This window comes from Misgurnus anguillicaudatus, chromosome 24, assembly GCF_027580225.2.
Source record: "Misgurnus anguillicaudatus chromosome 24, ASM2758022v2, whole genome shotgun sequence".
NCBI classification, from domain to species: Eukaryota; Metazoa; Chordata; class Actinopteri; order Cypriniformes; family Cobitidae; genus Misgurnus; species Misgurnus anguillicaudatus.
In genome coordinates, this window is record NC_073360.2 from 37541542 (window position 1) to 37562739 (window position 21198).

General features: G+C 35.3%; 1 protein-coding gene across 1 annotated transcript in view; it reads left to right on the plus strand.

Moving 5' to 3' along the window:
* LOC129438575 (uncharacterized) overlaps positions 1-21198 on the plus strand; it is a 127252-nt gene that overhangs the window by 49212 nt on the left and 56842 nt on the right. Inside the window, exons 16-24 of the mRNA XM_073863397.1 lie at positions 6794-6912; positions 6991-7164; positions 10122-10295; positions 10782-10955; positions 11208-11381; positions 13229-13402; positions 15855-16028; positions 16287-16460; positions 17116-17289. Of these exons, the coding sequence (XP_073719498.1) occupies positions 6794-6912; positions 6991-7164; positions 10122-10295; positions 10782-10955; positions 11208-11381; positions 13229-13402; positions 15855-16028; positions 16287-16460; positions 17116-17289 (1511 nt within the window). The remainder of the gene's footprint in view (positions 1-6793; positions 6913-6990; positions 7165-10121; positions 10296-10781; positions 10956-11207; positions 11382-13228; positions 13403-15854; positions 16029-16286; positions 16461-17115; positions 17290-21198) is intronic.

The following is a 21198-nucleotide window of genomic DNA, read 5'->3' on the forward strand; positions in this document are numbered from 1 at the left end:
CACATAAAACCAGATAACTGAATGGAACGCTGCAGATAACTTGCTTAACTTAACATGTTTAACCTCTGAACAAAACAGATGCCCTGTATGACTAATAGGACTCATCTCCAGAATCACAATTCTGACACACATAAATTGCCTGGCCTGAGGTGCAAGCATCATGGGCCCAATTGTTGCATTTTACACATTTTACCCAGGTCTCCTTTGGACGACTCTTTGAAAATGGCTCTACACAGACGAGGCAGAAGCACTCTTCATCATCTGATGATGACTCTTGCATGATTTTTCTTCTTTTAGCTGCCTTGTTTTTCATAGGTCCAGATTTCTGCTTCCCTTTCTTTTGAAACAGCTTTTTGCTAGATTGAGGCTTATTCTTTTCTATAGCATGTTTTCTGAGCATGTTCGATGTGTTTGTTTGTACAGGGGCAAGTTGTCAGATGTGACGACTTGCCCCAAAGTCATTGAGACAACTTGCCCCATACTTACTTGTGTGCTAATGTTGTCTAAATCTCAAGTTTAGCTCATCATATCACTTTAGCTAAAGTATCAAAAGACACTTTACGGTCTCCTCTATTTTGTGCAAAATAATCATTTTAAACATTCACACCTAACAAAGTTGTATTGCATAAAATGTAAAGTGATTTTTTTTTACTTTTTAAGCAGAAAAATAAGAAAATTGTGCTAACCTCAGATTACAGTGATCTTGACCACATGTGAACAGGAAGTTCACTATAGAAGAAGAAGTCACATAAAGTGGCTATTTGATTTTTGAGATAGAGCCTCTAGTGTTGGAGTTATTAACAGTGTGACAACTTACCCGTGTGACAACTTACCCCGCTCTCCCCTAATAATTTTACAATCAAAAACAGCCCAGAAAATAACATTTATTAAATGCAACTCACAACTAAAAGTGCTTCTGTCTGTTCTTCTTTAAATATAATTCCTCAATTAAATTATTTAAATCAAGTTGACGCAAAAGTGGGCTAAAAATTATTTAAACAAATTAAACAATATTATTAAGTAATAATTTTACAATCAGAAATAGCCCAGAAAATAACATTTATTTAATAAAACTTACAACAAAAACTGCTTCTTTCTGCTCTTCTTTAAAGATAATTCCTCAATTAAATCATTAAAATCAAGTTGATGCAAAAGTAGGCTGAAATTATTTAAATAAATTAAACAATATTATCAAGTAATAATTTTACAATCAAAAACAGCCCAGAAAATAACATTTATTAAATGCAACTCACACCTAAAAGTGCTTCTGTCTGTTCTTCTTTAAATATAATTCCTCAATTAAATCATTAAAATCAAGTTGACGCAAAAGTAGGCTGAAATTATTTAAATAAATTAAACAATATTATCAAGTAATAATTTTACAATCAAAAACAGCCCAGAAAATAACATTTATTAAATGCAACTCACAACTAAAAGTGCTTCTGTCTGTTCTTCTTTAAATATAATTCCTCAATTAAATTATTAAAATCAAGTTGACGCAAAAGTAGGCTAAAATTATTTAAACAGATTAAACAATATTATTAAGTAATAATTTTACAATCATAGCCCAGAAAAAAATATTTATTTAATAAAACTTACAACAAAAAAGTGCTTCTTTCTGCTCTTCTTTAAAGAGAATTCCTCAATTAAATTATTAAAATCAATTTGACGCAAAAGTAGGCTAAAATTATTTAAACAAATTAAACAATATGATCAAGTAATAATTTTACAATCAGAACAGCACAGAAAATAACATTTATTAAGCAACTAAAAGTGCTTCTTTCTGCTCTTCTTTAAAGAGAATTCCTCGACTAAATCATCAAAATCAAGTTGACGCAAAATGTCATACTCACTTGACATTAATGTATGTAATTAAATTATGTAAATAAATTAAACAATCTTATCAAGTTATAATCTTACAAATTAGAAGCGTTCCAGAAAATAACATTTATTAAATACATCTCACCACTAAAAGAGCTTCTTCTTGCTCTTTTTCAAAGATAATTCCTTAATTAAATCATTTAAATCCAGTTGATGCAGAATGTATACTCACTTGACAACCTCAGTTTATCCTAATTTCGAAAATGACCTTTCTCCCGAAGCATTCGACACAAGGATGGTGAGAAAGATTCTTATAATGGAATTTACACATTGGGAAAAGCACTTGGAGCAGTAAACTAAACAAGCTCCTGTAGTTGCTGTTCGAACTGAAAAAGTGCTGAAAATCCTCTTTTGAGAAATGTATAACATTTTAAACCGTAAAAGATAAAACAATCATGCATTAGGAAAATTAATAATTGCTTTATTTATTGTTTATTTTCTATAGGTGTGTAAAACCATATTTTGGCGGATTATTTTAGCCTACTTTCATTGTTTCACGAGATTGCCTGCTTATATTTAGTCATAATAATTAACGATAAATGAACTTGGCTTGCTGTTTTTGAAGGCAGCTCCTTAGGTCGGGTTCGAGCCCCAAGTTTAAGTGAAGGAGGAGATGATGAGGAGAGATGAGAAGAATTGCGGCCGGGCGCAGAGACTCCCGTTTAGAGGTCTACACGGGTCCAAAAATTCCTACCCGAACCCGATCAGACTCGTAAATGTGCTACACTGAACCGACCCGGACCCGTCTGTTGTTTTGAAAGCTGGACCCGGAACCGACCCGGACCCGTCTATTTTTTAAAAGCTGGACCCGGATCCGACGCGGACCCGTCTATTATTTAAAAGCTGGACCCAAACCGGTCCGGGAAGACACAGACCCGACCGGCAAATATTCTTTAGCTAAATGTTATTAATAAGTCAATAAACAAGTAGCGAAAATTAAACTTTTTGTCTTACCCATAACGTTAGAAGTTAGTCTTCTCCCTCCTTGTAACTGTTACCTGACTGTGTGTGATGCACAATCCTTATTTCCAAGAAAGTTCCATCCATGTTATTCCTCTCTTGACGATTGAAATGTTTAATGCTTATTCCAGCTTTAAAAGTCCACTTTGTTGTGTATCGGGTCAACTTGCTTAATAATGTTTGCCCATTTGGATAATAACGATTGCTCGTTCAGTGTCATAGCTGCTTTCGTTAGCTTTACTTTGCTATCACCTCTGTGTTCTTTGAGCAGAGTCGCAAAAACTGTAGATATAACAGCAAGACGTTCAATTTATAATATTATTATAAAAATTTGAGAAGTCACGTCAGTGCAAAATGCGCGGTACGGCGGAACAGGTCCCGCCTTCTAAATAAAATAGCCAATTGTCAAAGGTAAAGTCATTGCGTCTCACTGCAGAAGCTCCTGACTGGTAGCCAGATAAAACATTACAAGAGCGCATGCGCGTTAGCTGCCTGGAGCAACCAATATAAACTTTTTAACGCAACTTTAGCGTCATAGAAAAAATGTATGCGACAGTTCATCTAAGTTTTTGTTGCTGGAGAAATATTTTATTTAAATGTGAGTGTGTGTTCTCCGAGTCCGATCGACCTCGGGTATTACCCACAATGTTAAACAGACCCGGACCCGAAGGAATAGATTGAGACCCGACCCGGACCCGGCTGATCATTTAAAATATAGGGGTCCCGGGTCTTCGGGTCTCGGGTCTTCCGTGTAGACCTCTAGAGAGAACGAGAGAACGAGAGAACGAGAGACCGCAGCCTTGTACAAGAGTGGAAATGATCGATGTTATTTGAAGTCGGCTCTTAAAGGACAAAATATCCCATAAGCTATTACAACTATACACATTTTTTCAGAACATTATTGCGACCCAGTGGTTGGGGGCCTCTGATATAGGTAGTGCTTACGTATAATTACGTCAATCAAAATGTTTTTAAAAACTCAAAATAGAATTGTCTCGGAGGCCCCCTAGTGTTCGGGCCCTGGGCTGCAGCCCATGTTGCCCATTAGGATAACGTGGCCTTGGCAAGAGTAATTCAAAAGCTTTAAATATTTTTGATGATGACCTGTAATGTTTTACATTTCATAGTCTTGAGTTGGGTTTGTTCAACAATCATTTACAAAAAAGCTTCTAGCTCAATTTTTATTTTAGTACGCCGTGGTGAACTTTGTTCATATTAACAATTGTGTAATGCTTAAGTTTAATAGGTTCTAATAAAAATACTTTATATAAATTATATTGCTAATATCATGTTTGAACTATTGGTAAATTATGTAACTATAGTGTGTGCTACCCTGGGCATTCTGTTTTTATGGGTGGGGGGCTTTACATTTTTTAGCCCTAATCCATTATTACTTTTCTCACTCGTTTCTCTCTATGTTACAGTCACAGTGACACTTTAAGAGATAAGCAATTTTATTTACAAGTGAACATAATGAAGGTTCACTGGAAGAGACAATATGAACAAACTCAATCTAAGAGCAAAATGTGCATGGTAATTTAAAATAAACAAACAGATTAAACAGCACTGAATTGATGAATGAATTAGAAATGATGTAATTCTTTACTGTGTTGATAACATGAAGAAATGTTTCTCTTATCTGACAGTCAATAGATTTGTGTTAACTGATCTGTGTTAACAGTGTGACACATGTAACGTTTCATCAAGAAAACAAAAAGTACTGTAAAAGAATGTTGTACCCAATGTAAACAAATACCTGTGACACAATCAACAGGTTTTTGTTTAATCTTTATTTGACTGAATCTGTTTTTTTTTATTGTAGTCAATTGTGTGTCATGTCACAGGAATCTGTGTTTGGCTCTTTTTGCATTATCTTTTTTTCTAAGATGAATCGTGTGAACAAATCTGACAGCAGTTTATGTGTTTTAACATATTTTAGATGTCAGTCTGATCTTCTGGAAATTAAGGAATGGTTACAATGGTTACAACAGAGAAAATGAGCAACAGTCAACACAACCAACAGACTTGAAGATAAGCTGAACTGAACGCACGCACACACACACACACACACACACACACACACACACACACACACACACACACACACACACACACACACACACACACACACACACAGTGTTTGCGCATGTGTGCATCTGATTTTTTCTTTTACCATATGATTCATGTCATATTTTACGTTAATTGGCAGAATGTCGCAGAAAAGTATATATAGTATAAATACTATAAAGTGTAGTAGTTTTTAAGAGGCAATCTTTTTATACTGTATGCCTTTTTCACATTTTTTATTTTTGTATATACTGTAGTTCACTGTACTACTCAGTATTCACTGTAAAGCTGCGTTATTACCATAAAAATCGTATTTTTTTTTTTTAATCTGTCACTTTTCTTGTTTTAAACCAAGGCATTTGAGAAATACATCAACTTTAATTAGGAAATGGAAGGTGAAAAAGTAGGCTGCGAGTTAGAGAATTTTTGTTTGTTAATAAAAAAATTGCAATGTAAATAATTGGTGTATTAATTGTGCCTTTATAATCACACACACACACACACACACACACACACACACACACACACACACACACACACACACACACACACACACACACACACACACACACACACACACACACACACACACACAATCTGGTTTCCATGTTTTGTGGGGACATTCCATAGACGTAATGCATTTTATACCATACAAACTGTATATTCTATTCCCCTTACCTACCCCATTCCCTAACCCCAACCATCACAGAAACCCTTTTCCTACTTTACATTTTCAAGAAACATCATTTTGTTTGATTTATAAGCTTGTTTCCTCATGGGGACATCAAAATGTCACCACAAGGTCACAAAAACACTGGTATTCCTATCTTTGTGGGAACAATTGGTCCCCACAACGCGATATTTACCACCCACACACACACACACACACACACAAATATGGCGCCACCTGCTGGTGAAAAACAAGATCTCAGTCCAAACATTTGACAAAGGTTTTTCTAACAATATGTTTTTAAGAAGAATAAATATTTAATTTAAGCCATTAAGTAAAAGTGTATTCTGTGTTTTATTTAATGTTTTTCATTAAATCTGTCTATAAACAAAAATGGTAGTGTTTATTATTAATCAGAAGGACCCTATGCAAAAATTAACTGTGGTTTACAGTAAAAAAAACATGGTTGCTTAAGTAAAATCATGGTTACCACAAAATATTTCAAAAAACATATTTAAACCATGATTACTGGTTGTAAAAACATGTTTTTGCTAATATGAATACACAAAAACATTACTACATTTTTACCACAAAAAAACTATGGTAAATGTTCGTAATGTAAGGGAATGAGTTTTATGAAATTGCATAATAAATGTGTCCAGATTTGATCAACTCCCCCTAGTGGTATACCATAGTATTTTCGAAACTGTTATGACGTTGCCTCGTTGGCTAAAACCACGTGACTTGGCCAGTTTGAAACGCCCCACTGATTCGAATCAAACGATTCGTAAAAGTTTCGAGGCTTCATGAAGCAATGTTCGAAATCGCCCATCACTGACTGTGATTCGAAACAAATTCATAAAGGCTTCAAGAAGACCGAACAGTCGCCCCAGATATAAAAGAGAACGTTGATTTTATTGCGCTTTTCGCCAAGTGTTTTTAATCGTCCATGGTATGAGACACAATTGCGCAACTCCTCTAGAGTTTACACATCAAGAGTTTTGATCTTTGAGAAGAATAAGCCATAGGGATGGTCATTTCCGGTTGGAATTTGCCCCTAAATTAGTCAGATTGTGGTGAGAGTTCAGGTCAGTGACGCGAGACGCTTTTCACATCCTCTTAGTTTTATAGCTATTTAATTTTTTTTATTAAAGTTTTGACTCTAAACATCATTTGTGTTAATATGAGTAACATTGTGTAGTTGAGTTGACGCAGTTGTTGTCATTTTCACTCCGTGTCATTTGTGGAGATCGGATTGTTCAGATTCACTTCAGCCGCTCCATCATGGACCAAACACAAACATCCACAGATGGAGATTTTTCCTCAGGATGCAGGTACTTCATATAAATATCTAACAAAAACCCTTTAAAATTTTATACAAGTATATTATTTTTTTCTTAATTTTTATACAGGTCGAGTTCTTGTAATATCACAGATGAAGGTTGTGATGCTCTGACTTCAGCTCTGACATCAAACCCATCACACCTGACTGAAATTATTCTGACTGAGAACAAAATAGGAGATTCAGGAGTGAAGCTGATCTCTGATGTACTGAAGAATCCTGACTGTAAACTAAAGATACTGAAGTAAGAAGTATGAGAATTTGCATGAATGGGTTACAATAAGTACTTAATACATTTTGAATAATACTTAATAAATAAGACAGAATAAATCTGCATAGATCTCATATGTTATTAATGTCAAAATGCATTGAGAATAAGACAGCTACTTATTGCAGCATACTTGTTCCCCCTTGCATGATCAGAATTAGTTAAATCTCTCATATTCAATAAATTTGGTAACTGTGTTTGTTGGCATTTGTCAGATCAGTGTAACTTAGACTTTACCCAATAAACATTTAAAAGTGTCATTCTGCCATTAAAGGTATAGTTCACCCAAGGATGAGAGTTCTGTCATCATGTACTCACTCTCATGTTGTTGCAAGCCTGTATAGGATCCTTTGTTTTGATGACCACAAAGGAAGATCTTTTGAGGAATGTTTGAAACCAAACCGACCAGAAGCACCATTCATTTTCATGGTATTCTTTTTTCCTGCTATGGAAGTCAATGGGGCTTCTGATCGGTTTGGTTCATCAGAACAATGGTGGTCTTCAGAACGGAGGCATTTGTTTAGGTTTGTGGCAACGTGAGACGAGAGTGAGTGCATGGTGACAGAGTTTTGGTTTTTGGGTGAAATATCCCTTTAATACCTCTTCTTTAAATGCTTACTTGTTCCTTGATTTAATTTTTGAAGTAAGATGTTGCACTACTGTATAAAATAAATAAATTGCAAATAAATAATGTAAAAGTTTAAAGCAAATAATTTATCTGAGAATCTGGGAGGAACTAATAATTTTCTCTACAAAAGTGGAAGTTAGGGAACCACTGATTTATATGTTTCTGAGAAGATAATATTTTTTTATAAACATTGTTTATAAGTTTAATACAGGCCCGGCTGCAGGATGAAATGACTGAGGGGGCTTAACTTTATACCTATACTTTATATTCTAAGGAAAGATTTAAAAATTTTTAAAAATATTTTAGAATTTAAAAGGAGTTACAGAAAGAAACAACTTGAGTTATATCAAAATGAATTTGGAATTGGACTGTATGTGATTATTGAAAACATTTAAATAAATATTAGATATGTTGCAGTTTGGGTGATGGTGGAGGGAATAATGCTGTGACATCTACTGTTTAAGTTAATATATTTTTGGTGATATTTATGTCATCTACTATTTATGTTAATAAATTATGGGTGATGGTGGTGGGAACAATGTTAATGCCATCTACTATTTATGTTTATAAAGGGGGCAGAAAAATATAAGAATATTATTCTTCCATCTGCTCCTTTCTGATCATGGAAATGTAAAGGAAAATTCAAATGAATTGTATGTGCCTTGTATAAATAATGCATTTTCATGAAAAGAATAAAAGAGAAATGAATGAATGAATGAATACCATCATCAATGATACACTGAGATCTCGCTTTGGAAAGACATACTTTTAAATGCAGCGGTCCATAAAACACTTCATACGCAACTGCACAGCACAGGTAACCAGAAACTCACTAATGATGATAGATGATGAGATATTATTTGATAGACTAGTAAGTGTGGATTAAGGAAGGTTAAAATCTCTAGCCTGGTGCTGGGTGGTCACTGGTCAGGAAATGAATGAATTAAATCAGCAGATTTGCAAAGGATTATTTATCTCCACATATAAATTAAAATTAGCAGGGTAACTGTGCAGTATACCAGATTATTTCCTATGTGATTTCCATATTATAGAGGAGAGTAGGCTATTCAACGGCAATAAACGTCTGCAATGAATATCCTAACATTATTTCTCAAAACTTTCACAAAAGTTATTTTCAAAGGAACTGTATTCTTACAGTTATTCAAAGATGCACGCATTATTTCGCATATGATTTGAATAGACGAGGGTATTTATATAACGGCAACGGACGTCTCATATGGCAATACATTTCCACATATAACTTAACATAGCAGCAAAATGAAATTAAAAAACATAGAACGAAGCAGGATTGACATGTTAATTTTATTATTATTAACGGAATAACAGCAATGTTACTGAAATAAACTCTGGGGCAGGCTAAATGCGCCAAACACGCTGTTAACCGCAAGTTTAAATAAGCAATAAAAGTGGATAAAACATTATTATCTCTTAAAACTTTATATGACAAAAATGATATTTAAAGGAAAAGTATTCTTACAGTTATTCAAAGATGCACAAATTATTCCATATATTAATTCCTGTTTAAGAGCACGTTCGTCTCTGGCCTCGCTCGCTCTGTTATGTTATGTAATAGCTGATTGAGAGGTGCGCATCTCCGTCTTTCAAACAGTTATCATTATAACCTTTATAACAATAGAGTAAACTTTATAGTTGCTTCCACTGTGTTTGTCTGACATGAATAACACACGTCGGCAAGTTATTATTATTTGAAAATAATATTTATTTATTATTTGCAAATTACTATCTTATTTGATTAGATTTTTATTGCTGCGTCCACAGACATCATCAGTGTGTAATTTACACACTAAATGTAGGATATTGTTTTACCAGTGCTTATGTGTATTTAAATGTCTGAAATCTAAAATAAACGTTATGAGGTTGAAAACACTGCATGACAGCGCTGAGCTCGTCCGTCTGACTCAGCGCCAACCAACGCGAAAGACGTTTGAATCTGGCAGTAATGTCACATCACTTAACATTATAAATCCCATATGGGGATAAGTTTAAATTATTACTTAACTCAAAAGGTTGAACATTTTATTTGTAACCATGAATACAAAAATGAAACAGAGGGGCACAAATCAGATCTGAGGGGGCAATGCCCCCTTTTGCCCCCTCGTGGCGCCGGGCCTGGTTTAATACAACAGGTGCACACTCAACGTCCACATACACTGAATTATAGATGAAAGCAAAAATGATGTATAAACTAAAAAGAAGAAATCCATGTTAAAATGATGTGTTTATTATGAACTGAGAGTAACCTGTGTATCATTGTTCTCTACAGGTTGAGTTATTGTAATATCACAGATGAAGGTTGTGATGCTCTGACTTCAGCTCTGACATCAAACCCATCATACCTGACTGAACTGATTCTGACTGGGAACAAAATTGGAGATTCAGGAGTGAAGCTGATCTCTGATGTACTGAAGAATCCCGACTGTAAACTGAAGATACTGGAGTAAGATCAAGTACTATATGGCCGTTCAGATTATGAGAATTTGCATGAATACATTACAATAAGTACTTAATACATTTTGAATAATACTTAATAAATAAGAACTGAATAAATCTGCATAAATCTCATTCTGTATGTCATCAATGTCAAAATGCAAGGGCAATAAGACAGCTACTTATTCTCAAGTCTATAAAAATAGTTTGCAGCATACTTGCTGTCTCCCGCTTGCATGATCAGAATTCGTAAAATCTAAATTAGTGAAATGAGTCAAAGTTTGGAAACCACTGATTTATATTTTTGAAAGATAATACAGTTTTTTTTAACAAACGTTGATTATATTTTTTATACCACAGGTGCACACACACGTCCACATACACTGATTTTTAGATGAAAACAAAATAATGTATAAACTTAAAAAAAAGAAATCCATGTTAATATGATGTGTTTATTATGAACTGAGAGTAACCTGTGTGTCATTGTTCTCTACAGGTTGTGTGAATGTAATATTACAGTTGAAGGTTGTGATGCTCTGACTTCAGCTCTGAGATCAAACCCATCACACCTAAGAGATCTGAGTCTGTCTGATAATAATCTTGGAGATTCAGGAGTAAAGCTGATCTCTGATGTACTGGAGAATCCTCACTGTAAACTGGAGATATTGGAGTAAGATCATCTGTCTGTCACACATGTACTTGTATTTCCAGTTTAATATTAAACAATAAATCTTCAAGGATGTTAAGTGTATTTTTAAGTATGTGGGTTATGTTTTTGTGTTTCATATGTGAGATGTGTGTGTGTGTGTGTGTGTGTGTGTGTGTGTGTGTGAAAGCTTTGAAATTTTATATACAACTGTGTTTAAATTGTCTTTTTTGTTGTGAACTAATAGAGTGAAGTTTGTGTCTTTGTTTTTTGCAGCATTAGAACGTGTGATATCACAGCTGAAGGTTGTGTTGCTCTGTCTTCAGCTCTGAGATCAAACCCATCACACCTGAGAGATCTGGATCTGACTTTTAATGAATTTGGAGATTCAGGAGTGAAGCTGATCTCTGATGTACTGAAGAATCCTGACTGTAAACTGGAGAAACTAAAGTAAGATCTGATAGTCAGACATGTACTGGTTCAGAGTAAAACACGTTGAAATGTTCAGTTATTTGTTAACCTCTCTACGCGCACTAGCTCGGGGGCGGGATGACGTCAGTTTTTTTTTTAACGCTGCTAACAATATCTATATAGCCTGCTGTCTATAAACATTAATAATATTAACATTACTATATATCGTTTAAAAGGTCTATGGGTTTAGCATTAGTGTATGGTCTGTGTTTTGAGATACAGATGTTTTAGCATCATAAATGTAGTATTTTGTGACAGATGTCCAGATGACAACAAGCAAAATATAAACAGGACGTCTTACCTTTGTGTTGATATAATGATCGCAAGTCGAATCCAGTTTGTTTCAGATGTGTGAATAACTCATGAAAACCACCTAATAGAATACATCCAGTGACCATTTTTGTCCAAAAATGCGTATAATCCGTGAAATATAGATATATAGTCTGTTGTTTACATCAGATTTCGCATGAATGTCTTGTAATAGAATATAATATACAATCTGAGAACCATTTACGTCGTAACACTGTGTATGAGATTACACTCGCGTTCAAACCCGTGTTCAAACTTTGTTTTAAAAAGTAAGCGGGACTATAATACATAGTATCCAAACAGTGCTGTCAAATATCGTGACGTCATCTGACTCGCTCGTTCCTCGAATGACTTCATGTAAAATATTTATTGACAGAATGTATAGCCAATTACATAACGAATCCAACGATCTTTGTGTGTCGTTTTATTTTCTGGTGGGGAATTGCATTTCATATGCTAACATAAGGATAAATAATAATTTTTGGGCCTATTGACCTCAAACGTGAAACATAACTTCTTCAGACTTGTGGCTTTGGCATCATTGCATTTCTAGGTTTCACACACATATTTATCATTAAGATATTTAGTATTAAAAAAGATGTTATGCAAAAAATGTTTTATTGCAATGTACTTCAGCCTCTCTAACTTTTTTAATTTTGAACTTAAAATAATTTGAAAACCTGGAAGCTCAAAGTGTCTTCTTTCTAATGATACCATAGTTATGCTTATACTCTAAATCAGGGTGGGCAACTTCTGGTCCTGAGGGCCACAGCCCTGCAGAGTTTAGCTCCAACCCTAATCAAACACAGCTGAAAAATCTAATTGAAGTCTTCAGGACTGTTTGGAAATGACATTCAGGTGTGTTAAATTAAGGTTGAAGCTAAACTCTGCAGGACTGTGGCCCTCGATGCCCACCCCTGCTCTAAGTGGTTTAGTAAAAACAACCCTTTTAGTGAAAGTAGGTCTTTTCATAGTTTGGGCCAGAGTGGGGGTGCTTTTCAAAAGGTTAACAGTGAAACTGATTTGACTGCTGTCTCTATTATTTCCAAAGGACTCACAGAAAATTAATAGTTACTTAGTATTTTATTAATTATGAGCATCTTGTTTTAACACTGACAAGACGATGAGTGTCATTTATTGTAACATGCATCCATTTTCTGAGCCCACTTATAAAGGTTTTGGCTTTCTTGGAGGTTGCTAATTGACCAGTCCATCACAAGGTACAAATTCTTACTTGCACACCTAGGGAAACTTTAATGACTCCAAAACTTAAAATTAGGTATTTAGGTATTGCAATAAAATGTCTGTTTCAATCATAAATGTTCAAGGAAAATAAACACCAGTGTCTTCAATACAAAACAAATGTGCATATTCTCCTTTTCTCCTTTTTTTTACCGGAGTTTACTGAGTAAGCCTATGCTTATTTAAGGAGGACATTCAAACTCAAAAATGAAAAATCACGGCATGATTTTAATAATAACTTGAGAGACTAAAGTGTGTGTGATTGTTCTCTACAGGTTGTTGGGTTGTAAAATCACAGCTGAAGGTTGTGTTGCCCTGTCTTCAGGTCTGAGATCAAACCCATCACATCTGAGAGAGCTGGATCTGTCATATAATGATGTAAGAGATTTAGGAGTGAAGCTGATCTGTGATGTACTGAAGAATCCTGACTGTAAACTGGAGATACTCGAGTAAGATTAATTTAAAAGTCATTAATTTAAAAGTAATTATAGTTTAAATGATACAATTTTAGCATTTTAATAATTGAAGAATCCTCTCTCTGCATATCTCCTATTAATGGTTCGATGGCACATTATAACCAGTGTTGCCAAGTCCGCTTATTATAAGCGACTTTGGGCTTGTTTTTCTGTAAAGTCACAGGTCACGTTTTTTTGGGCTTGCTTCTAAAGTGTAGTTGCTTATTTGGGCTTGATCCCAGCTTTGTAGAAAAGTCACTTGTTTTCACAGGCCTGGTTGCTTATTTGTCTCGCGAGATCTGGCAACACTGATTATAACTCATACCATCAGATCAAAAGGTTTCAGGGATCTACCCTAAAAAAAAACCTGGAACTTAATTTTTAAAATCTCATTCAATTGTAAGGGGCAGATTCCTGGACAGTGCATATCCTAGTCCCAGACTGAAATGCATGTTTGTTTTGCCTTAATATAAAAACATCTTGCATTGACGTATGGTATCTTAACACAGTGATTCCCAACCGGGGGTATGCGTTGGGGGTACGTGAAGAGTTTCCGGGGGTACACAAAAAGATTTAGATTTTGCTTTGATCTCATTTACTTTTAATAAACATGTCTCCCGTTTGTCCAGTAATTGACCTAAAATATAGATTTTCGTGAAGAAAGCATTGTAAAAATGACTACTTTAAATGTAATTTTAATCTTATCATTAATGTTTTTAGCCGTCGTGTGTAAATGCGCTGCATGCTCCAAAACGCAATAGCGGTGTCCAATTCAAGAACTTTCAATCTGATTATTATCAATGAACCTGAATCGTTTCTAAAGACAAAAACTTTTATTATGCACACTTCTGAACTTTAATTATCAGTAACTTCAATTGAGATTTTAGTATATTTAGGGCCAGATTTACTAAAAAGAACGTGAGAGCACAATTCCAAACAATTGGCAATTGGAGTGGCGCAAAGGCGCAAATAAAATAACACAGGCACAATAACGACATAAGCACATTTCCATAATGACCATTGCAATCTACTAAGAGCAGCGCAAAGAGTACAGGGTCGCAAATAAACAGAGCTGATGCTCCTCGACAGGACATCGCAATGAAAATGCGGACTGCAAAGTGTACATTTCAGCTAACAAAGTAAAAGTACACAAGAAGAACCGGAGGATGAAAGATGAAGGTTTAAAGGAAGTTTTAAAGCACCTGATTTGACTTCTCCTCCTCCTTTTCTCCAACAAATTAAACATAGCATGGCTTGGCAAACAGTATTTTAAAAAAAAGTATGCAAACTAAATTTAAATAGCCTACTCTCCTCCCTTTGTTGCGTCTGAAAGGAAAATGTCTACGTATGCAATAAGGTCAGGAAAAAAAAAACATTTTTCAGAGATAAATATCCACTGCATGTCTTTAGTAAGTTCAGTCGTTATTTAACGCCAAAATGATGGTTTGTGCATGCTATTAGTAAGGCTGGCCCTTAAAGGGGTCATATGATGAAATTTTTTTAAGATGTAAAATAACTATTTGGCGTTCCCAGAGGCCGTATGTGAAGTTTTATCTCAAAACACCCCACAGATAATTAATTATAGCATGTTAAAATTGCCATTTTGTAGGCCTGAGCAAAAATGTGCAGTTTTTGGGTGTGTCTTTTAAAATGCAAATGAGCTGATGAAATGCAAACACTAATTGCAATGATGGTGTTTTTTTAAAATTAAAACTCAATTGTGCCGTCAATTATCTTTTCTCTCTCTTTCTCTCTGCACTAAATGGCAGTGCCGTGGTTGGATAGTGCAGATTAAGGGGCCGTATTATTGTGATTGGACATACCTACGTCACAAAACAGGCAAAATCTGAATGACCTATTTTTTCACACGCTTGCAGAGAATGGTTTACCAAATTAAAATTAACGGGTTGTTCTTTTTACATTTTCTGGGTTGATAGGAGAAGTGGGGACCCAATTGGGTACACTTAAACATGAAAAAGGTCAGATTTTCAGGCTATAACCCCTTTAATATTTTGATAGTGTGATAAGTTTTGGTGATAAAAGGTTTGCTTATTTGCAGATTAATATATATTAAATGTCTGCATTTGCTAATCTTTCAGAATGACTGCATGACAATTCATAATAATGTCAGACTGACCTCTAACCTAAGCTCTATCCCTGGTTTAAAATCTCAAGACAAATTAACATGCTTCATCAGTCAGTGCTTTTTACTTTAATGTTTAACATGAATTAATTAATTAATATTACTAATTATCTGTCTTTAAAAACACAACTTTGGTTTAGTTTCGATGAAGGGGTACTTAAGCCCTACTGATAGGGCTGTGGGGGTACTTAGGGCTAAAAAGGTTGGGAACCACTGTCTTAACATACTGTATATCAATGCTATTGTTTTGTCTCAAGATGCACACCAGCATTGTTTTTTTGTTTTAAAAAAATTTCTCTACAGCTTGTCTGAATGTAATGTCACAACTGGAGGTTGTGCAGCTCTATCTTCAGCTCTGACATCAAACCCATCACATCTGAGAGATCTGAAACTGAGCTGGAATAATCTTGGGGATACAGATGCGAAGCTAATCTCTGATGCACTGAAGAATCCTGACTGTAAACTGGAGATACTGGAGTAAGATCATCTCTCTGATATTCACACATCATTTACTGGTTCTTAGTACAACATAAAAGTAACCATACAACAGGGTTTATATAAAGTCAGGGAGAGATTATGATGAGCAAGTAGATACACTGTGTCAGAGATTTAGAGAGAAGAGGTACAATGAAGACAGAATTATACATTTGTGGTTCATACGTTAGACCTTTAATAATGATCAGATGTGTATGCTATGAACTGAGAGATTGAAGTGTGTGTCATTGTTCTCTACAGATTATGGGGTTGTCATATCACAGATGAAGGTTGTGTTGCTCTGTCTTCAGCTCTGAGATCAAACCCATCACATCTGAGACATCTGAATCTGTCACTGAATTTTCTTGGAGATTTAGGAGTGAAGCTGATCTCTGCCATACTGGAGAATCCTCAATGTAAACTGCAGAAACTGTGGTAATTTTTTTCTACTTTTAACGTTTTACTGAATGAACAAATACCTAAAAACACACTGATCCATCACCAGATATGCCAGAATATCTGAGTGATCTTACTGGTGTTTTAGAAAGTATATTTCACAGTAATGTAGGAGCTGGACTATGAATTTGAAACTAACAAGATTATTAAAAACACTTGCCATAGTCAAGTCTAGATTAAAAATATATATGAATGAGTTTCTTACTGTCAGTAGAGCAGAATATCACATATCAGCATTTAGATGTTTCTCAGGTGATCATGTGCTGTTTGTCAAACATTAATTATGATCACTTGATGTTTTTATAATCAATACTTCATTCTGATTGGTCAATTGAGGTCAGTCAGTTATTTCTAGATAACACCTATCCAGGTATTGTGAGTCATCTTGACCTGTACTAATAGATTTAATATATCAAAATATTTATTCTTTATTCGTGGCAATTTGGCACATAATAAGCGGTATAATGTACGTACAGACTGTTATCGGAAAAATTAACCCCTTCAGGTACATTGGGTTCATTTTCCTTTATTGAGATTGTCATGTTTTATATGACAGGTGCACACACAAATTATAAATGAAACCATAAATAATGCTTGAACTAACAAAATGAATCCATGTCTTTATTCTCTGCAGGTTGACTAAGTGTAATATCACAAATGAAGGTTGTGTTGCTTTGACTTCAGCTCTGAAAACAAACCCTTTACATTTGAAAGTTTTGCATCTCTGTTGTAATAATTTTGGAGACTCAGGAGTGAAGCTGATCTGTGATGTACTGAAGAATCCTGACTGTAAACTGGAGATATTATGGTATGATCATCTATATGATAGACACACATGATCTCATAGAGACATTGTCAAGTAGTTTAATGTGAGACTAAATCAGGCTATTTGGGATTACAATCAACATTTATGTTAACATCTTTAATTACGTAATTTAAAACTGATTTGATTTCATTATAACAGAAGGTTCAGAATCAAATTATCTGCATTGATCATTCACATCACACTAAGAATTTATGTTCATGGATATTTCAGTTATATTTGATAAATATGTTATGTTATAGGATGTACTGAACATCACTATGTCTTTATAGGAGAGTTTGACACCAAGTAAATACAATAAAGTTTTGTTACACAATAAACATAAATTAAACAATAACATAAACTACAGTTCATGGTTTTCTATGAGACAGTGTAGTGTGTGTCATTGTTCTCTACAGGTTGAGGCAGTGTAATATCACAGATGAAGGTTGTGTTGCTCTGACTTCAGCTCTGAGATCAAACCCATCACACCTGACTGAACTGAATCTGACAAGGAATAATCTGGGAGATTCAGAAGTAAAGCTGCTCTCTGAGCTGAAGGATGATCCACAATATAAACTGAAGACACTACAGTGAGTAATTTTTCTTTCCTTTTCATCTACAGTAGTTAAGTCTCTTTACGTTTTTCTACCTTAAACTGTGTTTTATTTGGCTCTATGATATATATTAAAATGACAGACATTTTTAACTAGGGATGGGCATAATTAATCGACGATCGATAATTGATTGTTAAGAATTTCGTCGATTTCGTAATTTGTTATCAATTAATCTAATGCATTTTTTTTATCTAACTCCTGTTTCACAAATACTCCGTATGCAGTGCGTTTGCATATGTGTGCGGCGAATCCGTCAAGCACCCGTTGCTGCTGACCGCTTATTCTGCATAAAACGTTCATGTGATTGACACTTTCTGTGAACACTTTTCCGCATAAACAATAGAACAAAGCATAATTTTTTTACAAAACAATATATTTTAGATATTATTTGACAGACTAGTAAGTGTGGATTAAGGATGTTTAAAATCTCTAGCCTGGTGGTCAGGATCTGAATGGATCAAATCAGCAGTTTTGCAATGGTTTATTTATCTCCACAATAAGCAGAGTAACTTTGCAAGTCTACCCTTCCACATTATATATTTCCTACTATGTACAGTGGGGCAAAAAAAGTGTTTGGTCAGCCGCCAATTGTGCAAGTTCTCCCACTTGGAGGGATGAGAGAGGCCTGTGGTTTTCGTCATGGGTGCACTTCGGCTGTGAGAGACAAAATGGGGAAGGGGATCCGGAGGGTCACATTGTCTGATTTTTTTGGGAATTTATTTGCGATTTATGGTGGAAAATAAGTATTTGGTCAATAACAAAAAAGCAAGATTTCTTTCTCTCACAGACCTGTAACTTCTTCTTTAAGAGGATCCTCTGTCCTCCACTTGTTACCTGTATTAATGGCACCTGTTTGAACTTGTTAGCAGTATAAAAGACACCTGTCCACAACCTAAAACAGTCAGAATGCAAACTCAACTATGGCCAAGACCAAAGAGCTGTCAAAGGACACCAGAAACAAAATTGTAGACCTGCACCAGGCTGGGAAGACTGAATCTGCAATAGGTAAGCAGCTTGGTGTGAAGAAATCAACTGTGAGAGCAATTATTAGAAAATGAAAGACATACAAGAACACTGATAATGTCCCTCGATCTGGGGCTCCACGCAAGATCTCATCCCGTAGGGTAAAAATTATCACCAGAATGGTGAGCAAAAATCCCAGAACCACATGGGGGAACCTAGTGAATGACCTGCAGAGAGCTGGGACCAAAGTAACAAACACACTATGCAGCCAGGGACTCAATTCCTGCAGTGCCAGATGTGTCCACCTGCTTAAGCCAGTACATGTTCGGACCCGTCTGAAGTTTGCTAGAGAGCATTTGGATGATCCAGAAGAAGAGTGGGAGAATGTCATATGGTCAGATGAAACCAAAACATAACTTTTAGGTAGAAACTCAACTTCTTGTGTTTGGAGGAGAAAGATGCTGAGTTGCATTCAAAGAACACCATACCTACTGTGAAGCATGGGGGTGGAAACCTCATGCTTTGGGTCTGTTTTTTTGCAAAGGGACCAGGACAACTGATCCGAGTTAAGGAAAGAATGAATGGGGCCATGTATCGTGAGATTTTGACTCAAAACCTCCTTTCGTCAGCAAGGGCATTGAAGATGAAACGTGGCTGGATCTTTCAGTATGGCAGTGATCCCAAACATACCGCCCGGGCAAAGAAGGAGTGGTTTCGTAAGAATAATTTCAAGGTCCTGGAGTGGCCTAGCCAGTCTCCAGATCTCAACCCCATAGAAAATCTTTGGAGGGAGTTGAAATTCCGTGTTGCCCAGCGACAGCCCCAAAACATCACTGCTCTAGAGGAGATCTGCATGGAGGAATGGGCCAAACTACCAGCAACAGTGTATAAAAACCTTGTGGAGACTTACAGAAAACGTTTGATCTCTGTCATTGCCAACAAAGGGTATATAACAAAGTATTGACATAAACTTTTGTTATTGACCAAATACTTATTTTTCACCATGATTTGCAAGTGAATTCTTGGAAGGTCAGACAGTGTGATTTTCTGGATTTTTTTTTTTCTCATTTTGTCTCTCATAGTTGACGTGTGCCTTTGACGGAAATTGCAGGCCTCTCTCATCTTTTTGGGTGTGAGGGCTTGAACGGTTGGTGGCTGACTAGATACTTTTTTGCCCCACTGTATGTATATGATTTCCAAATAATAAACAAGAGTATTCAACGACAAAAAGCGTCTCATATGGAAATAAATCCTCACAATATTATTATTTCTCAAAACTTTATGACAAAAATAAGCAACTGTATTCCTACAGTTATTCAAAGATGCACACATTATTCCGCATATAATTTGAATATTATACAAAAGTATTCATATAACGGCACGTTTCATATGGCAAATAAATATCATCACATTAACATTACAGCATAATGAAATGAATAAACAGACAATGAAACAGGATTGAAATATAAATTGTATTATTATTACCGGAAAAAAGCAATAGCCTATTGCTAAAATAATCTCTGAGGTAAATGCGTCAAAAACGCTGTTAGCCGCACAATAAGTCTAAATGAGCAATAAAAGTGAAAAAAAGCATTATTAGGCCATGTCTTAAAAGTTTATATGACAAACAAATATTTAAAAGAAATGTATACTTACAGTTATTCAAAGATGCACACATTATCCCATATTACTCCCGTTTATGAGCATGTTTGTCTCTGGCCTCGCTCTGTTATGTAATAGATTGACAGGTGCGCATCTCCGTCTTTCAAACATATATAATTTTGTAATTACTACCTTAGGAAAATTAGCCATGATTTTATCATTGTAAAAATGTTTGTTTTTTTTGCAGATTAAAAACGATTTGTATTTCCGCAATTTTACTACAAATACCATGGTTATGGTATATTGTGGAGTTGGAGACCATAGTAAATTTGTGTCTACTGTTGTTTTACAACAAATAAAAACTAAAAGACTATGTTAGTATAATTATACAATGGTAAATGGGGCTCAGAAAACGCACGCTGTTTCACACATACTCTGTATGCGGAATAAGCCAAGTTAGCGCTGAGGTACCTGTGCATCCCGGTCAGTCTCCTTGGAGCGGCTGTTTTCGGCGGCGGCTGGACTGACGGTCACCATGGGTTGCGGTCGCGTCTGACCCCAAAACATGCTTCTATTCCTCAAAAAAAAAAATCAGTAGACTGGTGCAGAAGTTTTATGCGAGTTACTAAAGTTAGTTATTTTTCACGAGGCTAAGTAGCCTAATTTGTTATAGCCTAATGTTAGGAAGGCTATTGCACTTTCTTCTGGCTTGAATAATTTTGAGTTACATTTT